The sequence below is a fragment of the Varanus komodoensis genome, unplaced genomic scaffold, assembly GCF_004798865.1.
Source record: "Varanus komodoensis strain SLA01 unplaced genomic scaffold, ASM479886v1 scaffold14_1, whole genome shotgun sequence".
In the NCBI taxonomy this organism is placed as follows: Eukaryota; Metazoa; Chordata; class Lepidosauria; order Squamata; family Varanidae; genus Varanus; species Varanus komodoensis.
The window spans coordinates 5,231,206-5,254,247 of record NW_025335438.1 but is presented as its reverse complement, the minus strand read 5'-3'; the positions used below and the strand labels follow the sequence as shown (position 1 = coordinate 5,254,247).

The following is a 23,042-nucleotide window of genomic DNA, read 5'->3' as shown; positions in this document are numbered from 1 at the left end:
TTATAGAAAACCATGAGGCAGGAGTATGTTATAGCTGCACTATAGCAGATATGTCTTCTCATGAAGCTTTAAAATTTAACAGTTGACTTCACTTCCTCAAAAAAAAGAAAGAAAAAAGAAAAACAAAAGAAATGCCAAAAAGGGTGGATAACACGGCAGAGGGGAATGACATCATGAAAAGTCCCCATGAGTCTGCGACCATGAGAGTACAACAAATGACTTATGTAGAAAAGTTCTGTATTAACAATGCTCTGTTATCTGTTGATCTGAAGTTGGTTGTGGCTCTGTGCATTCAGAGCAGGCATTTTTGGAATACAGTTGAGGAACAATAATATAATCGTATTTTCATGGAGCATGCACATAGCTCTCACTCTGTCAAGGAGATATTGTCCAGTCAAATCCAAAGCAGACGTTATAAACATATAGTATCCTTCTTCTGTCCAAGCTCTTATTTTGCCTGTAATGCTCAGGGCGGCCTTCATTTCTAATAGGAAAGGATTAGATTTGTACTGTCTGCTGAGCATATGTTGTGTAAGCACTATGGAAAACACAATTCATTTGTACTGGAAACAGAGAAACAGGAAGAAGCAACTCACTTAAAGCCCAACCAGATCTAGTGACTGCTTGCAATCATTTCCTGAAGACAAACACAAGACTCAGTCTTTTCTAAGCACTGGAAGGCATCAAACCGGCTTTTCCACTATGCCAGGCTGTTCAGAATTTTATTTCAATGTGGACCATGGTTATCTGGAGGGCCTGGTACGAGGCTTTAAAGGTGGAATCTTGAAAACTTCTGACTATGTCAACTTAGCACAGTGTGAAACACTGGAAGGTGAGTTGGACTGGACTGAAGCTTCACTTCGTGACATTGGTTGGTGTCATTGCTGGCTGTCTTGTTTGGGTCTTGTGGGGAGGAAACAAAATTCCAATCTGGATATTTAACAAAGTGAGCTTTGATGATAGTTTTAAAAAATGTTAATGAGATCTACAAATGAAAAATTGAGATTGTCCTTCAAAGACACAACTAGAACTACATTGGAATGAAGGCAAAAATCAATCATCTTCTTTCAAATAATTCATAGTTTTTGTCAGAGCTACATTTGAATTTGAATAATGATGAAAATGTATTCTGCTGGGATTTCAACCTGTTTAAATCATCATCATCATCATCCCCAACTGGTATCAAACTGGTGGCCAGTATTGTATCATTCTAGTAGCACAGTTCAGAGCCGCATCAAGCTATTGTTTGACTTCAACAGGACTTTCACCAAATTACCTGTCTCAATGATGTTGTAAAGCATGTAAAGCTAATCATTCTGCTGTTGCTATTTTTGGCTAGATGCTGCAGCCTACTTGTACAATTAGGTAAAAGCTAGAACTGGATGCACTTCAAACATCCAGTTTACCATTATCACAGTGAAAGTTGAAAACTGGTCGCCTAGTATTCTTATCTATGGATGGCATTGGCTGTCATAGTACTGACATTGGGCTGACATTAGGTAGGAAGGGGACATGGTTGGAGAAGGCCAATCTACAGTACAATTTAGAATTTAATCCTAAATGCCCCAAAAGAAGGGCTCAGAAGGTGAAGTAGGAGACTCAGCTGTTTAGCAAACTTTTCTTTTGTTTCTGGGAGCAAGAGTTCCTCGGCCCAACCCTGATTTGAAAGATAAGCTCTCCTGAAGTCACCTGGTCTTCCTTGCTTTCTTTGATTCAAGCAGCCCCAGTGGAGGAAACAGAAAGAGGCAGCTGGACCATTCTTTTGCTTTACTGGGCTCTTCTCAAATCCTGACAGACTCTTCTCTTGTTCCTTGCTTTGACTGTCTTTAGCTTTTCTCGTGGTCCAGCTCTGCAACCCACTCCTTTGTGTGCCCACAAAAAGCACATTTTTTCATCCAAAAAAAGCATGGACACCGAGAAAGCTTTTGGGTCCCCTCGTTCTGGTACCTATGGTCCTACACTGTGTTCATACTGTTGAAATCTCATTTAGCAAGCATGAGGCATGTAATACTTCCCCAGGCAATCTTAGAGTTTAGAACAGCCTTTCCCAGACTAGCACCTTCCAAATGTGTTGACTAAAAGTCCTATCATCCCCAGCCAGTAGGGAGTTAATAGGCTAATGATGGGAGTTGTGATGGGATACTTCTGGAGGGCACTAGGTTGGACACTGTTGCTAAGATATGACATGACATGATATGATATGATATATGATATGACTGGGCCCGTCCACAGATAAAGGACAGAGCAATCCAGCTGAGAGTAGCAATTCGAACAAATACAGTAGCTTGAAAATGGAAACTACATGTACAGAAATTCATTTCATTTCATTTCATTTCATTTGTATACAAGGTGATGAGTTTTATCCGTGGAGGATATAAATACAGTTCTGCTTGTGGAGGCAGGGGTTAATGTGCATGAGGTGCTTTGCATGCAAAAGACTTTGACAACATGAACAGCCCTGAGATGTACGAGGTTGGATTAAGAAGCAAGACACCCTGCCCATACCGCTTTTGGACATCCAGCAGGCACCTCCCATACACTGCAGCTGGGGGAGCAGGGTCATTCTCACTAGCCTTGCCCCAGTGGCACATCTGGCAAGCATGTAGGGACCCTATGCAACTTCAATGACCTTGTGTGGGGTAGATTAGGAAGAAAGATACTGACTGACACAAGTTCACCCCTTCTTGGTTAAATGAGTATTTTATGTTTTAACCCTGAGTCGATTTACACGGTCCATGTTCAAAATTCTGCTCACAACATTCTTCTTTCAATGCACTCACACATTTTAAAAATACATGTTTGGAGGTCATTACATCGTATTCTATGCACACGGATTTCTTCAAATTCATAAGGATATGCTAAAGTGTGAATCACTTCCTGGTAATTTTGTCACTATGATAGTATGCATATTTTCTATGTGAAAAAAAAAAGGGGTGATGCGGAAGAATGTCACATGGCTCTGGTTATTTGACTCTAGTCCCTTGGTTGCTTGTAAGGATACAATCTGTGCAGTGTTTTGCCAACAGAGCCTTGTTTTTAATTTTGCAGCACTTTGTTTAACATGCAATCCTTTGTTAGTTTATACTGGTGGCTTCAGCCTAAAGCAGAAATGGCAGAGCGTGTGCAGGTAGGCATGAACTGGTGTGGCCTTTTATAATTAAACACAGTGCATGGAACGCGTTTTTCAAAAGCATTCAAAGGCTCCAAAGCTCAGAGCTGGTGTCCTTGTGTGTGACTTCTAAATGGAGCTTGGCATGCAGAGACTCTCCAGTATCAGATATTCTGTTCTAGCCTTTGGATAAATTTCCATTCCCAGATTTTGTACAGAAATATCAAAGAATGTACATTTCCTTTTTAGAAATGATCAGGAGAGGGCCTCATTCACATAGTCAACAAAAGTGGTTTTTAAAAAATTAAATGATTAGTAAAATGCCTATCACTGATAGGAATTATGTGTGTGCATGTATATCTATGTGTCTTCCTAGGAAGTCTGGAAGAAAGCCAATTGGGCTGCCTGGTAGGTTAGGGCTAAATCATCCCCCTGCTACCGTTATGTCACTCATTTGGAATCAAGGCAGCCTCTGTTACCATAGCCTTCCCCCTGGGTTCTGTTTTTGGTCACATGAGGACATGACAGAGTGCTGGGACACTCAGATGGAATGCCTGGAATAGAGGGGCAGTGCATTGGCCTAGGATCTGGATGGCCTAGGCCCTAGTCCACACTCAGCCGTAAAGCTCACTGGGTTACCCTGGGATGGGCACGAAATTTGCTCTCCCCCCCTCACACTGTCTCTATGAAAATCAAAATGCCACCTTAAACCCATTGGAAGAAAAGTGGTTATAAAAGATGTAAACAGACATATTGTAACTGTATGCATTGGTTATTCTACAGATCATAGTGTAATGCCTTTTCAAGCTGTCATCGCCTACCCTTGCCATTAGGATGGGGTCAGATAGGCATTTGACATGAATGGGCTACGCTCTCAGACTTACATTAATTGATACATTGGTGCATTTTGCATTCATTGTATAAATTTTTCTTAAGCAAGTTTTATTTGTAACTCCCCCTAGCTGGTGTTGACAATGTATCCAATGCACTGATTGCATGATATATCTGTTATTCCTGGGGCCTGGGATGATGTGTTGTTTTGTAAGTATTGCTGCCTACTTGGTAGCTAGCGTAATACCTGCCAGACCTGTGCAATTGTGAATACCAGATGACCTAAGCTTCTTGTGCTTTCTACTTGAAATGACTGTAAAAGTTGCAATGAAATTACTACTGCTTAGGGAATTTTTGATTGAATTGTCATAAACTGGTCCCTCCCCTCCTTCCCTCTGGTTCTAGAACTCAAAACAGTTCCCTTATTGAAACTCTGCAGATAAAAGAACAGTTTGAACTCTAAACAGCCTTATTGCCAAAGTCAAAGGAGAAGCATCTGGTCCTGTAAAAAGCTGAATCCAAACTGGAAACTTCCCCTTCAGTAAAGCTTCTGACTCACTGCTGGATAGCAAGCCAGAGCGAACAGCAACTTCCAACTGCGCAGTTTGCTTCTCCAAATGCCTGCTACTGGACCAAGGACTGGTTTTGCATATGCTCCTCTTCTCCTCCCAAAAACCCTTCCACCCCTTCCAAAATGGGCTGATTCTTATGCTTTGCTTGAGAAATTTCGCTAAGCAAAAAGCTGCTTCAAAGGCTTTGCTCTCCTCCTGTTCGGAGTGCAATGATGAATCTGCACAGTCTGCAGTAAGCGAGTTACGGACCCAGTCACTGCATGAATTGGTGGCAAAAGAAAAAGACTGCCATTACAAATGCACAATCCCAGACATCCAATATGGCATGTCTGAATTCATACATACCACTTTCCACACAAACTGATTTACACACCTGCTTCAAATGCTGGCTTTAGGTCAGGAGTTGGCTACTTGTGGCACTCCAGTTATTTTGGACTGCAACTCCCATCAGTCCTAGCCAGCATAACCAATGGTGTAGGATGATGCAGGATGTAGGTCAAAAATATCCGGAGGGCTACATGTTGTCCACCTCTGCTTTAGACCCTGATTTGTCAGCCCTAAATAAACCATGCTTTGTAGCTAAACAAACCAGTGTTTTGTATCACATCTGAACCTGGCAGCTAAGTGAAGGAAGGGAGGAAGGAAGGAAAAACTGAGAGAATATTGCATTTTCCTTTGTTTCTTTGCAGAAAAACAATCTGTTTATATTGTTGTTGTTAGTCGCGAAGCTGTGTCCGACCTATCGTGACCCCATGGACAACATTCCTCCAGGCCTTCCTGTCCTCCACCATCCCCTGAAGTCCACTTAAGCTCATGCCAACTGCTTCTGTGACTCCATCTAGCCACCTCATCCTCTGCCGTCCCCTCCTTCTTTTGCCATCTATTGTTCCCAGCATTAGGCTCTTCTCCAGGGAGTCCTTCCTTCTCATTAGGTGGCCAAAGTATTTGAGTTTCATCTTCAGGATCTGGCCTTCTAAAGAGCAATCAGGCTTGATCTCCTCTAGGACTGCCCGGTTTGATTGCCTTGCAGTCCAAGGAACTCGCAAGAGTCTCCTCCAGCACCACAATTCAAAGGCCTCAATTCTTCAGCACTCAGCCTTCCTCCTGGTCCAACTTTCACAGCCATACATTGCAACTGGGAAAACCATAGCCTTGAGTATACACACTTTTGTTGGCAGGGTGATGTCTCTGCTTTTTAGTGCGCTGTCTAGATTTGCCATAGCTTTCCCCCCCAGGAGCAAGTGTCTTTTAATTTCTTGGCTGCAGTCCCCATCTGCAGTGATCTTGGAGCCCACGAAAAAAAAATCTGTCACTACCTCCATTTCTTCCCCATCTATTTGCCAGGAAGTGAGAGGATCGGATGCCATGATCTTAGTTTTCTTAATGTTGAGTTTCAAGCCAACTTTTGCACTCTCCTCCTTCACCCGCATCAAGAGGCTCTTTAGTTCTTCTTCACTTTCTGCCATGAGAGTGGTATCATCTGCATATCTGAGGTTGTTGATATCTCTCCCAGCAATCTTAATTCCAACTGGTGATTCATCTAGGCCTGCCTTTCTCAAGATGTGCTCTGCATATAAGTTAAATAGGCAGGGCGACAGTATACAGCCTTGCCGAACTCTTTCTCAATTTTGAACCAATCAGTGATTCTGTGTCCAGTTCTCACTGTTGCTCCTTGACCCGCATATAGGTTTCTCAAAAGACAAATAAGATGGTCGGGTACTCCCATCTCTCTAAGAACTTGCCACAAGTTAGGTCCCTGCCATTTTGGTCCTTTATCATGCCCATCTTTGCATGAAACGTTCCCTTCAATTTTCTTGAAGAGATCTCTGGTCCTCCCCATTCTATTGTTTTCTTCTATTTCTTTGCACTGTTCATTTAAGAAGGCATTCTTATCTCTTTTAGCTATTCTCTGGAATTCTGCATTCAGTTGGGTGTATCTTTCCCTTTCTCCCTTGCCTTTCACTTCCCTTCTTTCCTCAGATATTTGTAGACCAATAGCTTCCTCAGACAGCCATTTTGCTTTCTTGTATTTCTTTTTCTTTGGGATGGTTTTAGTTGCTACCTCTTGTACAATGTTGAGAACCTCCATCTTCAGAAGGTTCTTCAGGCACTCTATCAGATCTAATTCCTTAAATCTATATGTCACCTATACTGTATATTCATCATGGATATGATTTAGGTCATACCTGGGTGCCCTAGTGCTTTTCCCTACTTTCTTCAATTTAAGCCTAAATTTTGCAACAAGAAGCTCATGATCTGAGTCCCAGTCAGCTCCTGGTCTAGTTTTTACTGACTGTATAGAGCTTCTTCATCTTTGGCTGCAGAGCACATAGTCAGTCTGATTTCTGTGTTGACCATCTGGTGATGTCCATATGTAGAGTCGTCCCTTGGGTTGTTGGAAAAGAGTGTTTGCTATGACCATCATGTTCTCTTCACAAAACTCTGTTAGTCTTTGCCCTGCTTCATTTTGTACTCCAAGGCCAAACTTGCCTGTTATTCCAGTTATCTTTTGGCTTCCTACTTTAGCATTCCAATCCCCCATGATGGTAAGGACATCATTTTTGGGTGTTAATTCTAGAAGGTGTTGTAGGCCATCAGAGAACCAATCAACTTCAGCCTCTTCAGCACCAGTGGCTGGGGCATAGACTTGGACTATGTGGTTTGCCTTGGATTCGAACGGAGATCATTCTGTCATTTTGGAGATTGTATCCCAATACTGCTTTTCCTACTCTTTTAGTGACTATGAAGGCTACTCCATTTCTTCTGAGGGATTCTTGCCCGCAGTAGTATACCTGATGGTCATCTCAATTAAATTCACCCATTTCTCTCCATTTTAGTTCACTGATTCCTAAGATGTCGATGTTCAGTCTTGTCATCTCTTGTTTGACCACATCCAGCTTGCCTTGATTCATGGATCTTACATTCCAGGTTCCTATGGAGTATAGATCTTTACAACATCGGACTCTCCTTTCACCACCAGATACTTTAGCAACTGAGCGTCCTTTCGGCTTTGACCCAGTCACTTCATTCTTTCTGGCGCTACTAGTACTAGCCCTCTGCTCTTCCCCAGTAGCAAATTGGACACCTTTCGACCTGAGGGGCTCATCTTCCGGCGTCATATCTCTTTGCCTTTTGGTACTGTCCATGGAGTTTTCACGGCAAAGATACTGGAGTGGGTTGCCATTTCCTTCTCCAGTGGATCACGTTTTGTCAGAGCTCTCTGCTATGACCTGTCCGTCTTGGGTGGCTTTGCACAGCGCAGCTCATAGCTTCATTGAGCAATGCAAGCCCCTTCGCCACGACAAGGCAGTGATCCATGAAGGAACTGTTTATATTACCTTTTTCATATTATAATATTGTGTTTATATTACCTTTTTCAATTATATTTTAGATCTGAAATTACACTTGCAAACCACAGACTATGGGAACTTCTTAGCCAATGAAACCGGTCCCCTCACAGTTTCTACCATTGATGACAAACTAAAAGCCAAACTACTGACAGAATTTCAGTATTTCCGAAACCATGCCTTTGAGCCACTCTCCACATTCCTAAACTATATTACGTAAGTAAGCTAATCACATTATGGAATTACTAGAAGATGATAAAAAGAAGGTAAATACTTTTTGTATTGAATATGTGTGCATGTGTGTACATTTAAAAAGTATGATTCATAAGATGCTGGCCATACCTTCCATATGCCCAGACAGCAATGGGAATTGTCAAGGTTTAACTCAATCCTACTTTAAATTTAATGATCCACAATACTCAAAAAGTGGTTTAAAAATCAAGGTAAAATAATGCCATGTGGCAGCTGTGGCTTCGTTTTGATCAAGCTCAGTTCTGCTATCTAGTCATACTGAGGCAGCACCGTCCCTGCTGAACAGGCCCAGCATCCACAACTTGTATCCTTGGACAGCTACTCTGGGGCCTTCTAGGGCTTAAAAAAACCTCAAGATTTTTTCTGGCCTGACACACTGAAAAGTGCCAAGTGGCTAGACCAAGCTACTGTTTTAAATTACCCAAATGCTGCTGACCTAGCATTCCTTGGAGGAACTGCTGGAAACATACTGCCCTGCCCTGCAGTTCTTCCTTGAATTCCAGCTTCTTTTCCCACAGGGCAAAAAAGAGGAATTGATACTCCTTTACAAGGCCCTATTTTATGGAATATTCACGTTGGCCAAACATTCTTGGCTGTTTGGTCTTTTAAAAGCATTTTGCCCCTAGAAAGAAAGGAACCTTTTGACTGATGTTGTTTTCTCACATTAGGTACAGCTATATGATTGACAATGTGATCCTGCTCATTACTGGCACATTGCGTCAACGACCCATAGATGAACTTGTTCTTAAGTGCCATCCTTTGGGCAGTTTTGAGCAGATGGAAGCTGTTAGCATTGCTCCAAACCCTGCAGAGTTATTCAATGCAATTTTGGTGGATACTCCATTAGGTAAGTTTGTTAATAATTGTGTATATGTGTGTACATGTGCACATGAATATGATAGTTTCTCGCCTATCATTGTTTGTCTTCCTCTTTCTCAGAGTTGCACTATTTGTGACCCTTCGAAATGAACCCAGCCAACCTATATAATGATTTACCCAATACTAGACAACTTCCCTATTGTTTCGCTTCTAGCCAGGCAGCAAGAAAATTAATAATAATAAAGGGAACAGTGGTTTGGTGAATCACAAATGGACCTGGACTGCTCTGCCTTAATACAGTGTTAGCATTTCATACTGACTAAATGTTAAGTGACTTACAGAAAAAGTAAGCATCATGTGAGGGATATCAGTGCAATTCAAAGAGGGCTGAGTGGCTGTGCATGGAAATGGATATTTTTTTTTCCATCCCCACCCCAGTGTTCTGGAGGAATGTTTATTGGTTCATTTGATTTTGTCTGTAATTTTCCACCATGTTACTTACAACTGTAGAAAAAAATCCTACACCACCTCTAGTTTTTTGGTGAAAATGTGCTTCTCTTTGGAGCAGAATGGACATGTTTGCAACCTAAATGTCAATTTCTTCTCTAATGGCCATGATGAAGAAATAGAGGTAGCTGTCCTCTGTTAAGTCAGATCTAGCTGATTGGTCCAGTTTAGTATTGACTATTCCAGAAGTAGGCAGAAAGTAGATCAGGATATATTGATAGATCTCTGGGTGATTTTTATTAGATTACCAAGTGTTTCTAGCTCAAAACTTTCCTGCCCCAACCTGAAAATTACGTTGCTGGAAAGAAACTCTTGGGACAAACCCAGGTATATATTTCTGTATAAAGATATAGGTGAGCTTGGGTCCTGAGATATAAGTAGGTGCTCAGAGGCATCCTTTTTTAATTCACAGCATATACTTGCCTGCCAGATCATGTATATTGTAATAATGATGCTAATAGGTAGTTACTGGGCTTCTAGGAAAAAGCATTTCTGAAGTCTGCCTACCCTACTCTACACTACATGATAGTGGCTCTCCAGAGTTTCAGACAGAAATCTTTCCTCACCCTATCTGAATGTAAAGGCCGCTGCCCAGCCACCTCACTCCCCCCTTCTCTCTGCCTCCCCCCCCGCCCCGCCTCCAGGGTTATGCAAAGAAACTGTTCTTCTGATCAAGTAACTTCTATTTGCAAACCCAAGAACATTCACTCCAGACTAGTAAAGCTAAAGTTATAGTCTGAAGCACTTTACAGAGGTTAACAACAAAATAAACATCCTGTGTTAGAATTCTGTTAAATCCAGTCATTAATAAAACAGGACCAAATTGAAAGTTGATTCCAGTCTAAATAGAATTGACCAACATCCTAATTTTTCCAGTAAACAATCTCTTAAAACCAAACAATAGTATAAAATTGGCCAATCTTGCATGTAATTACAATTTGCACCAATTCCAATTTTATGAAAGTTGTGATTTGCACAAATCAGCTGATTCTGCACCAATCACATAAGAGCCCTATACTTTGGAAGTGCTTATTTGCACATATTTCATAGCAGTTAAAATGTGCAAACTGAGATCTTTCTTAGAGATAGAAGTCCACAAGCTAACTCAATTTGCAACACAGTGTGTTGGTGCCAGCACACATACTAGGGCTGGGGTTAAGCATTGGGCTTGGACCTGTGTCCCTGTGGATGTCCCTGTGCCTTGAACTAGTTTAATTGTGCAGAAAGAGGTTTAACCTTCAAGTTAGGGTAAGGAGTACTTGCCAGCTAAGCTGGCTTTATTTTATTGCAGCAGCAGCAGCAAGCTGTCACTGCAAATATAAGAGAAGTGATAATTCCATGTCTCTACTGGTAGAGAGCAAGGGCAAAATGGGCAGGGATAGAGCAATAGAATCATCAGAGGACCTCTTGGGAGGACAATATTTTTGTGTTCCATGCTGGATGCAGACCTAGAAACTGACACCACCTCTTTTCAGCCTATTCTGCGCTTTGATTCCTGTTCCTTAAGAGTCCTGGAACCTCAGATGTCTACAGGAATCCACCATTGCATGGGCTAGGGAAATTTAGAAATTGATATAAGGAAACCTTTTTTTACTTTGGTCCCAGAAATGTATTTGCTGTGTTAATTTTTTCATCCATTATGTTTATATCTTCCATTTTCCTTCTTGAAAGAAACCCAAGAGAGTTGACATAGTCCTTCTCCTCCATTGCATTTGATCCTCAAAACCACAATCCCGTGAGATAGGTCAGGCTGCAAGTGAGTGACTGGCCCAAATTTGCCCAGTGTGCTTCATGACCGAGTGGAGAAAAGAACTCAGATCTCCTGGTCCCAGGTCCAACACCCTAATCACTATGCCGCACTGGCTCTCATTTGCCTTTTCAACAAGGATCTCAGAGCTACTTACCTATGATTCTTAGGCAGTCTCACATGCAAGTACTTCTCAGCATTGGTTTAAGGTCTCTTTCTGCCTGAAGCAGAAAATAACTTACCCCACCACTGTGACATCTCATGAGATCTTCATGGGTACTTCTTCCAACTGTGCAGCTCTCACAGAGCCAATATGGCAGCAGCAAACATAAGGGGTCTGTAGTGGAAGGGCTAGAAGACCATTGTGATCATGAGCAGGCCATTCTGTCCGCATCTCTTATCCTTCTCTGTACACCTATTCACATTCATCATTTCCTCTCCACTGGGCCCTGGGTTTGGTATCAATTGCTGTTTCTCATGATCTGGTGTTTAGTTTGCTTAGAATTTCCTGTAGGAATCTTGTTCATTTTGTCTTGGGTGTGACCTTAATGTCAGCTGAGACTTAAGAAGGCCACTTCTTAGACCAGTTATCTGCTGGTCATACTTCAATTGCTTAGATAGCTGTTATTCATAGTTTGGATGTGTTTGAACTAGATATGGCCTGGGAACCAGGTAGCTCTGGGCCATACCTCAGCCAACTTGAAAGTATTGCTTATCACCAGATGAGCCTAACAAGGACAGCTGCCTGGTATGGGAATGCCCAAAATGTATACACAGTTATCTGTTAAGATTCTTTCCCAATTAGTTATTTGCAAAGCATACTAATTTTGCCTAGTTTAATGTGAGCAGGTATGATTATGGTAAACACCAAAAAGCTTATACAGGGTTAGTGAAACTTTCTAAGAGCAGAACCCCACTACAGACCTACCTGCGGAAGGTGCTATGTGCCATCTAGGAATGCGTCCACTGCCATTTCTTTCCCAGTAGCAGAATAAAGGTAAGCATATTCTATACCTACTTTTCCTTTATAATGTCTTTTCTGTGGCCTGCTAATAAAGCTCATTAATCTTTACCCACAAGTGTGTTTTTTGTCTCCGGATCCAAAAAAGAAGTACTGCCACTGGCAGAACAGGTGCAGAAAATGAGGGAAACAAAAGACCGGTAACTATTCCAGAGAGCCCTGCCAGCCATTCTCTCACTGTGGCTAATGTTGGCAGGCTCTCCATTTAGAATTTAGACAGTTTCAGATGCAAGGGAAATAGGAAACAACTAGGAAGGGCAAGTTCCAATTCATCTTTCATGTCTGAAATGAAGCTTATAGTCAGATGCTTACACAACCCCCGTATAGTAGGGGGTATATAGTATAGTATGCAAAAAGATACACAAGTCTTCTTTTCAGTGTAATTGCTATGCAGCTTTACTCAGAAGTAATCTCCTTTGAATCCAGTGAAACAAAAGCATGGTCCAGATAAACAGCTCCTAGCACTATTAACTGAGAAGGTTTTGTGCAGCAATTTCAGCTGGGGGTGACATGGGAACCAGTGGATTCTCCTAGTGGGTGCTGTGAGGAGTGGCACAGCTGACTGCTTCTCACTTTCATGATGTGGACAGTTCACTCTGCAGCATGTGAGTCCTGGCCCTTCCATGTAGCAAAGAAGGCATTCTCAAGAACTACTTCACCAATACAATTAAAAGCAATCAGCAGCACTTAGACTGAAAATTACAGTAAAACAAGCAAAGAAATGTAAATGAAAGAGGGATTGTGGTATATATGGGGATTAGATAAGCCTTCCTAAAGCTCTTCTGTTTTATTCTTTGTGTACAGAGTAGATTGAAATTCATTTTAGTGTTTCTGCTAGACACCTGGTGAAGATTTGGATTAGCAACCCCACATTATCTTCAAAATAGTATTCTTACTGTAAGGTATATACAAGAAGTTAGAAATATTTGAAGCTTATTTATAGGCCTCCCTCCCTCTTTTCATATTATTCTCTGCAGTGCCATAGAAATCATTGGTTCTTGTTCATTAAAAGATAGAGAGATACATGTGAGTTTCTCATCATCTCTGCAATTTGGCTTTATAATTTAAATACTTTTGCTTTCAGCTGATTTCTTTCAAGACTGTGTATCTGAAAATGATTTGGATGAGATGAACATTGAAATCATGCGCAACAAATTGTACAAGGTAAACATTATTTGGAATTAGCCATGCAAATTAAGTTCCATGTATAATCACTAAAAAAAATTCCAGATCTCTCACTGACATTGACAGTATGTGGATTACACTGACTGCTCCGCAAACAGAAATTGCATAACACAAGAAATTGCCAAAAAAAGTATTAGTGACATCACTTCCACTTATTGGGACTAGCTGTAACATGCAAAACCACCCAGACCGAGAACAAGATGTAATCTTTAGAATTTAGATGGGTAAGAGAGATATGGAAGGCATCAGAACAAGTTCCAACTTCTCTGTTACATCTGAAATGAAGCTCTCCCATTGTGGTAAGAGGCTCAAGCAGCCACTCTGTAGTAAGAGACACAACAGACCATCTCCTTTTCAGGGCAACTGCTATGCAGATTTACTCAGCAGCAAGCTCCATAGCTTTCAGTGAGACAAAAGTATGTTCCAAAGGGATAGTTCCTAGAGCCACCCATCGAAAAGCATTCCTGCACCATCTTTTTATTCCCCCTTAATGGCTTTTTCATGTTAAGAAAAGAGATGGAAGTGGAAGGCACTGTCATCTGGGTCCCTCATAAAATTCTGAGTCAGGCAAGGACAATGGGGTCATACCAGTCTTGTCTGGAAGCACCCACTGTACAAATATTCCAGTTTCTTTCCTTAGCGTATTATTAATATTACCACTACTACCATTCTGATGGAAAGAAAGATGGAGTGGCAAGTAGCAGCTGTGGAGTGGGATGGAGATTTGCACTGAGGGGCTTGTGCCAGTGGAAGAGGGTTATACCATCTCGCCTCATCCAGAACACTGCCATGGATGCTTCTGCAAAAGAAAAGAACTCCCCCCCCCCCCCCCCCCGCATGCAAGAAACCATCACTGGGGGCTGTATCCATGTGCCTCCAGAGTCACATCTGGTTTGACCTTACATGGCACAGGGCAGATTCACTATGCAGTGTGGCTTGTTGGTCCCGGGGCTCACAATGTGCCTGGCACGTGACCGACATCATGGCCTGCAACATCCTCCTCACCCTCAGTCCTCTTGCAGGTATCTCAGGGGACACTGGAGGAGCACGAAGGTTTATCTCTCCCTGATGCTGCTTGACAGCAGCACGGGGGCAGGAGACTGGAAAGGAGGAATGCCCATTGCTTCAGCCTTCTGGCTGGTGGCCATGGTGGCGCCGCTGCCAGTGCTGGTAGAGCAGGCCTGCATGCCTGGCCTACTGCCATTAGCAAGAGCTCGGGGCAGCACCACACACCACCTCCCCAAACGGCAAATGAGGCTATAGGGGGTGGGGCATGGCAGTGGGCCCGCAGCCCCTCTCTGCTGGGACTGGGCTGCACTGGCCTGAAATGGCAAGCAGAGAGTCGTGAGGAAGAGGAGATGTGAAGCAGCCAGCGCAACTGCCTCTTCCTTGCCAGCCTCCATTCTGTCACTGACCTCCTCCAGAGGCTCCCACTGACAGCACATGCTTCCGCCTCGCCTACAGCTACTTGCCAAGCAGCTCTGTAGGGCTTGGGCTTCACCTGGCCTTGCTGAGTCTTCCAGGCTTATTGGGGTGTCTTCAAAGCCACAAGAAAGCCACGGGAGGGAAACAAGTTTGGACAACACACTAAGCCCCTGCAGCTTCTAAGACACAGTGGCTTAGTATGGCATGCGACATACAATCATAGACAGAAGCCATTTCAGAAGCTTATGCAAAACCAAACCAAGCCAAAACCCTAAATGGGTTGCTTTGCGTTTTGGTGCAGCAATGTATAAGCTCTGTTCTTGCAATAAAGAAATAAGAATTATTTATATTTTTCATGCACTCAAAGTTAATGCTATATTAATATTTATTGTTGATACCTAAAGGGAGATTTTAATATTCTTTTTTTCCATTGTTTAGTCTTATCTTGAGGCATTCTATACGTTCTGCAAAAAACAAGGTGGCACTACAGCAGATATAATGTGTCCTCTTTTAGAGGTAAGACAGTTTCCATCAATGTGTATCAGAGCTGGTTACCAAAAGATCCCTTGAAAGTGATCTGCAGAAAGTGATCCTTTCCCAACCTGTTGCCCTTCAGATATGTTGAACTGCCAGTCCCATAATGTTCAGCCAGCACAGCCATTGGCTGTAAGGGCTTCATAGCTGGGACATTTGAAGCTGCTCTCCTCACAGTCCTTTGCAATGTTCTTGAACCCGCAGCATGGGGGATTCTGTAGTGGTTGTTCTTACACTCCTGCAGTGTTATGGGTAGATTAAATTCAAGGACTGTTGAATTTTGCTTTAGTTTCATAAAAGGTTTGACTAAAATTTGGCTGTTTTACTAGGATGCCATGAATTATATTCCAGTGCTAAACCAGATAAGAAATATTTAAGGGGGAAAAAGTCATGTCTCTGTCAAGTGATATTAAGCTCCACACAAGCATTTTCTCCAGTTACTTGAAAATAACTCTGGAGTAGTTTAAGAAAATCAAAGCTTTAAAGAACCACATTTTCTTGCAAATTGTTCTTGTTGAAAGGGGTGGTTGTGAACACAAGCCTTTTTGAATCTACTATTTATGTACATCTTTTGGAATGACTTACATGCATATATGTTTGTTCAGGTCTGAGGCCTGAGTATACATTTGTAATAGATTTTTCCCCTGAAATTCATAACACCACAATAGAACTGGAGTAGGTGAGTGTAGTCTGCACTCCAAATATCTATAGCTATATCAAAATTGACCTCTCTTAATTAATTTACTGCACACTGATACAGGGCCAGGAGAATTCCACTGCTGGAAATTTGGCCCAGTCTTTGTCCACTTCTAGAATATTGTCTTTCCTTTTATTTTATTGGTATATTATTTCTTTTATTGGTGTATGCATGACCACCCCCTTTCCATTCTGCCCATGGGATTCCCTTTGTAAAGAAGCTCCACTGGTTCTTTATTACTCTTCTGGCATCATGCAAAGCTTGTTCTCACAGGCTTTTGAAGTTTGCGACTTAGCCTATCATAGCTCCTTTTTATTGTTGCTTTTACTTCATGACTGGTTTCTTTCGCTGTATTTTACTGCATTTTTTTTCTTTTGCTGTTTTTATTTTATCATGACTCATCTGGCTTGAAGTTGGGTCTATAAATCAATTCAATCAGTACATGCAAATTAAGAGATAATAAGGTGCCCAAGTCTCAAGTTGGGCCCCTGTATCAAGTGCTAGGAACCTATAGCAGAGGTGCCAGAAGTGGTGCGGCAACCATGCTGTCTAGGCATGAAGGGACTTCTGGGTCAGCGCATCTGTGGGTTGCCGAACTGGAAGAGAGTGTCTGATGCCATGGTGCAGCTGCCTACTTCCCTGGTATAGGAAACCCAAAGTAAAATGAACAGTGCAACCCTACACATGTCACCTCAAAATTAAGTCCTACTAATACTAAGTTTAGCCCTTGATAAATGGGTACTAGACTGGAGCCTACTTCTGTGCATTGATTCATACCCTGGGGTTTGATATTTTTCACTTGCCAAAAAAATTAGTGACTACTACCCAGTGTAAATTGCTGTTTTCACACTTTTTCAAAGCCATTTGAATCAACTCTTTCATTGTAGGAAATTAGTAGGATGTAGGACTTCCTGTTGGTGTTGAAAAGGTGTTTGCTTAGCCTTTACATTGTTAAAAACAAACAAGCAAACAAGCATAAAGGTTTGAAATCTTGCAGCAGCTTTCCATGCAATTTGCCATAGATAAGTTTATCTGAATTATTAATGCTATGCGTACTAGCATACATCTACAAATGACTGTAAACTAATTGAAAACTGTATTTTGTTTTATTAAGTTTGAAGCAGACAGGCGTGCCTTTATCATCACCATTAATTCATTTGGCACTGAACTAAGTAAAGAAGACCGACAGAAGCTGTATCCAACATGTGGAAAATTGTATCCAGAAGGCTTAGATATGCTGGCCAATGCAGAAGATTATGAGCAAGTGAAGGGTGTGGCGGACTACTATGCTGTATGTAAATACAAACTGGTTCCTTACAAAAGCATACTGTGTCTACAACATTCTGTGGCACATGTTGCCAAAGAAAGAACATTGGGCATTTGTTCAGCTGGACTCTAAATGAAGTGAAGCAAAAAGTAAGGGAAATGAATAGGACAATTGCCAAGGGAGGGGCCATTGTCCCTGCCCTGTCCAGTTTTGGATGAACGAGTCAGAAAATTCTCATTCTCTCAGCAAGTTAACTAAGGTCAAGCAATTGGCCCCTTTGTCAAGACTCATTAAAGGGGCCCACTGACTGAATCTATCTTGATTCCAGCTTGCTGGAGACTTAGCCCAGGTTGGGGAAAATAGCTACTACCTTTGCCAGTCCTCATGCCAAAAGGGAATATACTCCCAAATCCCATTTTTGTAAGCACCTTGTCTGGAGGGCTTTCAGGGGAGTTCCATGCATGCAAACCTCATTGCTCTTAGAAGAAAGTTGGCAGCCGACTGCCAGCAAACTCAGAGAAACATTAAATTAGGGTCATGTGGCATTGTGGGTTTTAAATGAACAATATTTGGGAAAGGTTTGTGTAGAGGCACACCATAAAAATGAGTGCTATTGGGAGGGCATGTTATGATCACAAGTCTATATCTTCTATAATTCTCTAGATACCCATGTTTTAAATAAAAATACAACCACAAGAAATCCAACATTAATTTTCCACAAATGAATTTCATGTGGTTCTATGTCTGTTCTGCTGTGTGTAAGCAAATTGATACATATGAGCAATCCTGGAAAATGTTCAAGGCAGTGTCATCTCATAGTGCTAGTATCATGTAGAAATAATTTTTGAACATAAACTCCTACCTGTCTTATATCAAGTCAGACCATATACTTAGAGATATCAGTGATTGAACCTGGGGCCTTTTATATCAGCCATCCCCAGCCTGGTGCCCTTCAGATGGGCTGGAATGCAATTCCCATCATTCTGAGGCTGGAAATAATGGGAGTTGCAGTCTTTCACACCTGGAGTGCACCAAGTTGATGGAAAGGTGTCCCATATGCAAAACATGCGCTTTGATACTGAATTATGGCCTTTATAAAGTCACACTGAGAAAAAGTATTATTAAGAGTGGAAGGAAATAAACAACCCTCTGGATCTTATTGGCCATACACACTAGAGCCATGCCTCCAAAGAACATATTTACAAAAAAAGTTACTAAATAGTAGACTCTTGTACTTTCAGGAATACAGAGCTTGCTTTGAAGTTGTTGGAGGTGGTACAGGTGACAAAACATTGGAAGATGCTTTTTTTGAACATGAGGTAAGATACTGAATCTCTGTCTTCATTAAGTTTATTTCACTTCAACTTACTCAGAGCCAGTTGTGAAAGAAAGTGGAGAAAGGCTTTGATGGCTCTGAATGAAGAAGTAATACCTTACTTGTTGGCATGAGGGAGAAATTTGTTTGGTTCACGTTTTTCATACAAACTTACTTTTTCACTTTTGAGCCAATACATGAACTGAAAATTAGCTGTTGTTTCAAATTTACAGTAGAGCTCTCTAGTCAAAAATGCATACAGAAATGCATATGTTAGGGGAAAATTCACACAAAAACAATATATTGGTGAAAACAATACAAAAATGCATTTTATAAGGAAAATTGCTTGCTGAAAAGTATATATTCAGCAAAATCTGCTTCCTGCAGCTTTATGAGACCACAAGGTATTGAAAAGGCTACCATTTTTCTTGGCAAGCTAGCTCAGTTTTCTCAATGGAATAATGCCCATTAATTAGTTTCTAGAGTACAAAGACAAAAAAAGTCAGATTCTATTCAAAATTGCTGTAAGCAACTTATGAGGTCTTTGCCATCAGAGAAGCATTTATTTTTTCTCATAACCTCTCCCTTAACATCCCTGCTGCCTCTTTAAAAGGGTTGCTGCAGAACCCCAGATATAGCTCTATTTTAGCCTGGCTTCTGCTGAGAAAACAAAAACTGTGTTTTCATTTACTAATGCTGCTATTTGTAAAGCACTTCAGAATCTTTGCAAATGGAAGAGATAAGGAACAATTAACCTGTTACCCCTTTTTTCTTCATCTAATGAAATACATTTTCTTCTTGCACATTTTTCTTTAGGTCAGAATGAACGTGCTCACATTCAACAACCAGTTTCATTTTGGGGTCTTCTATGCCTATGTAAAGCTGAAGGAACAAGAAAGCAGAAATGTTGTATGGATTGCTGAATGCATCTCTCAGAGACACAGAACAAAGATTAACAACTACATTCCTATTTTCTGAACCAGATATTAATGGTGCATTTTAACAGGGTATCTATTTCACATGCTGGGTGCTTTTGATTAAATTAAAAAGTCAGTTTATATATTATGGGCACCAGTAAGGGGCCATTTTAAACTTTATCCTTGCAGCTGTTATTATGTGATCAGGTGAAGTAGCTCACTTCATGAATTTGGCTATTTTCTCTCACCATACTACAGCAAATGGTAAAAAATCAAGGGCTGTTATTAGGGTGGCCGTATGTCCTATGCTAAAGTCTGAAGGGCTGTCAGAGCTCTACCTGACGGCATCCTCTATTTGAAGGGGTGAGTGATCCATGTTCATTTTAAAGGTAAAGAACCGTAAGAATAGAGAGGGCACAGGGTTAGGGTTAGGATGGACAAGCAATTGAGCTGACAAGCACAGAAGATACCTGGTCACAAGGTTCCCCACTTGGATGAGATCTGCTGCCTTTCTATTGGAATGGTAGTCACTATTTTTAAGCACGCATGTATACATATAAATCAGCACATGCACATTTGATGCAAATTTCTGATGATGCACTTTTCTTTGTTGGCAAGGAATAAGTATCCATTCCATCTGTGATTGTGTTGTAGAAATCTTGATATCTCCAAAGTGGCTAGATATAGGAAAAGAGCTCCCTATGTGGTAACATCTGCTCTGTGAGGAACATTTAAGCACTCAGTCTGTGGTGGTCCTAATATTTAAACTGGCTTTATCTACATTATGATGAAATTATAAATCAAAAGTGAAATCATTGACAAATGATATCTAATGCCATACTTCTGTTTCTAGCAGGCTTTCATTTGATACCCTGTGCTAACTGGTCAGTAATGATAATTTGGTGACTTGTGCAGAAAATGACACCATTCCAAAGATCATTTTTCATGGATAGTGGCAAGAACCTCTTCCTTCTATAACTCCCTACCAACAGATAATCATGACTTCACCTAGGCACGTACTAGGCTTGTTGTGGAAGGGAAGAAACATTTGGATTTAGTGCACTGGCTATAAGTAAGTGATTGGGCAAGGAGAGTAAAGAATCATCTGGTTGGCGATGAGAATCTCATCTCACCGCTAACACAAAGAAGCAGATCCAGAAAGGAGATCTGTAGGCCAGCATGCACTGTTGGATCATGGCAAACGTCTATGTGTCACCTGCACTAGGTTGGATTTTGTAAATCTTCCCTAGTGGATTCATTCAGAATTTTTCTGTGTGGCCACAGAATACGCATTTCTACCTAGAAACACAGTTACACTCATGACTGGTTTATACTGATACATAGAATGATAAATATCAACTGAAGAGAAGGAATGTGTACAGCAAGAGCCAAGCTAACCACAATATTAAATGCATCTTACATTTAATTTTCTAGTTTTGTTTAAAAAGCCCAACAATATTAGTTGAGAACAGGTTTTATAGTTATTGGGATTGCAGTAGGAGTTTTTTCCCCCAATGCATATAGCAGCTCCTCATTAGGGGTTTTGCTTATGACTGCAGGTTAAATACCACTTCTCTGCTTCCACCCTGATAATTATCTAATACTCCCACCAGCTGATCCTATTTGCATTTAAAATACATTTAACTTCACTCTAATTTGGCCCAAAGAAATGTGAACAGCAGAGGAGAGGAAAAAAAACACTACTTTAGCATTTCTCACAGATCATAGAAAGGGTTTGAACTGAATCCTAAGATTAATATAAAATCATCCTCTTGAATCAAAAAGGCCAATGAGAAATTAAAAGAGCAAAAACAGCTCCATTATCTAGCAATTACTTGTGCTTAAAATATGTAGAAATAACAGGATGAGCACCTTCCTAAAGACTATTTTGGTGAGAGGTGTGGACATTTTTTCTAATCAATACATGGGTAAAAGATAGATATGTTTTCCAATAAGGCACTGAAAAACTATCTGGTGTCATTCAACTAACATTAAATGCAATATGATGAGATGTAAGATTTTTCCAGAATTGCTTGTGTGTATGTGTATATCTATAATTTATTTAAGGCAGAAAAAAGCCTCACAAATCTTACATTTAACATTCCTCATGCTGTTTTGCTCAGAAAATGTAAAGGACATTCATAACATTCATAACATTCTTCTCATAACTAGGGTGGAAAATGTGACAATTAAAATGGGTATGACAAACCAGATTGAAAGTGCAATTTAGCACAGGTACCAGCAAAGACATTTATATATGTTAAAAACTTAAACCCACACTATCAAGATAAATGTGTTTTGTGTTTGGAACATGCTACCTATTGGCTGTAAAGGAAGTAATACATGATTATTATTCATTACTGTGCAAGCAAAAGTGTTTGTTTAGTCCTTAATTCTTTCCATGCATTAGTACAAAAATAGTTATTTAAAAGTCACAAACACAAACCTCTGTAAAGCAAGAATATATTAACATATGCAAAATAAGCATGTTTATTCACTCAGAAGACTAGATTCCTGAGAACAGCCTTGCTGGAATAGATCAACATCTGTCTTGATCAACATTCTTTCCAACTAGCCAGGAAGTTCTGTGAACTCACAAGTATGATTTCTTTCTTTATTTAACACTTTTATATTTTGTTGCAATTATGATTATGAAGGTAGCATTATTCTCCTGCATTGTACTAGCAATATTTCAACCATATATTATTCCCTCTTATAACACAAATATTTCAGGGCAGCTTTGTCTTGCATAGACAATTAAAACCAGTAGATTTGCAAAAGATAAGCTGCTGGTGAAGATGAAACCTGCTGGAACTGGTTTGTTGACATGGATGTGACTGCCATGATGAGCACCTGCCCTTCAAAATTAATCATTATGCCACTGTTGAATTCTTTAAAAGTCATCTGGGGTGGCCCTCCAGATGCTCTTGGATTGCAGCTCCCATCACCACTGAACTTTGGCCATGCTTGATAGTGCCAGTAGGAGTTGAAGTCCAAAACATCTAAATGGGATGGCTACACTAATGTAAGATATTTGAAAAAAACAACTTTTATTTCACACAGTTTCATCTTTATATAAGGGTTTTGAATGTTAAGAGTGTTTCCATTCGGCAATGGAAACAGCTATTTGATAATGTACGTTTCTGTTCTTACCACATATTGCATCTGGAGAGGGTGGATGTGACGGAGGGTGCTTCTAGGCAAGGCTTTTATTGCAACACTGCCTTGCCCAATTCACGGAATGCTATGAGGAAGTGGGGCCCAAATGACATTCTTCTATTCATAACATAGAAACAGAGCGAGTCAGAAGGGGTCTCCCGGGCCATCTAGTCTGACCTCTGGCTCCAGCCGGCTCCGCTCACGACATGCCCACCATGTGGACGTCCAGCCTATCCTTGAACACCCGCACTGATGGGGCCTCAACGACCTCTCGTGGAAGCCATTCCACACCCTCGGGGTCCTGACTGTCAGGAAGCACTTCCTGGCATCCAAATGGA

General features: G+C 41.0%; 1 protein-coding gene across 1 annotated transcript; it reads left to right on the top strand.

Annotated features, from left to right (window-relative positions):
• The first annotated feature begins 633 nt into the window (after positions 1–633).
• ATP6V0D2 (ATPase H+ transporting V0 subunit d2) lies at positions 634–21,919 on the top strand. Its single transcript, XM_044424312.1, has 8 exons — positions 634–832; positions 7,904–8,075; positions 8,780–8,958; positions 13,290–13,369; positions 15,254–15,331; positions 17,161–17,337; positions 18,555–18,632; positions 19,445–21,919. The coding sequence occupies exons 1-8, from the start codon at positions 703–705 to the stop codon at positions 19,604–19,606; spliced, it is 1,056 nt and encodes a 351-aa protein (XP_044280247.1). The 5' UTR covers positions 634–702; the 3' UTR covers positions 19,607–21,919.
• The last annotated feature ends 1,123 nt before the right edge of the window (positions 21,920–23,042 follow it).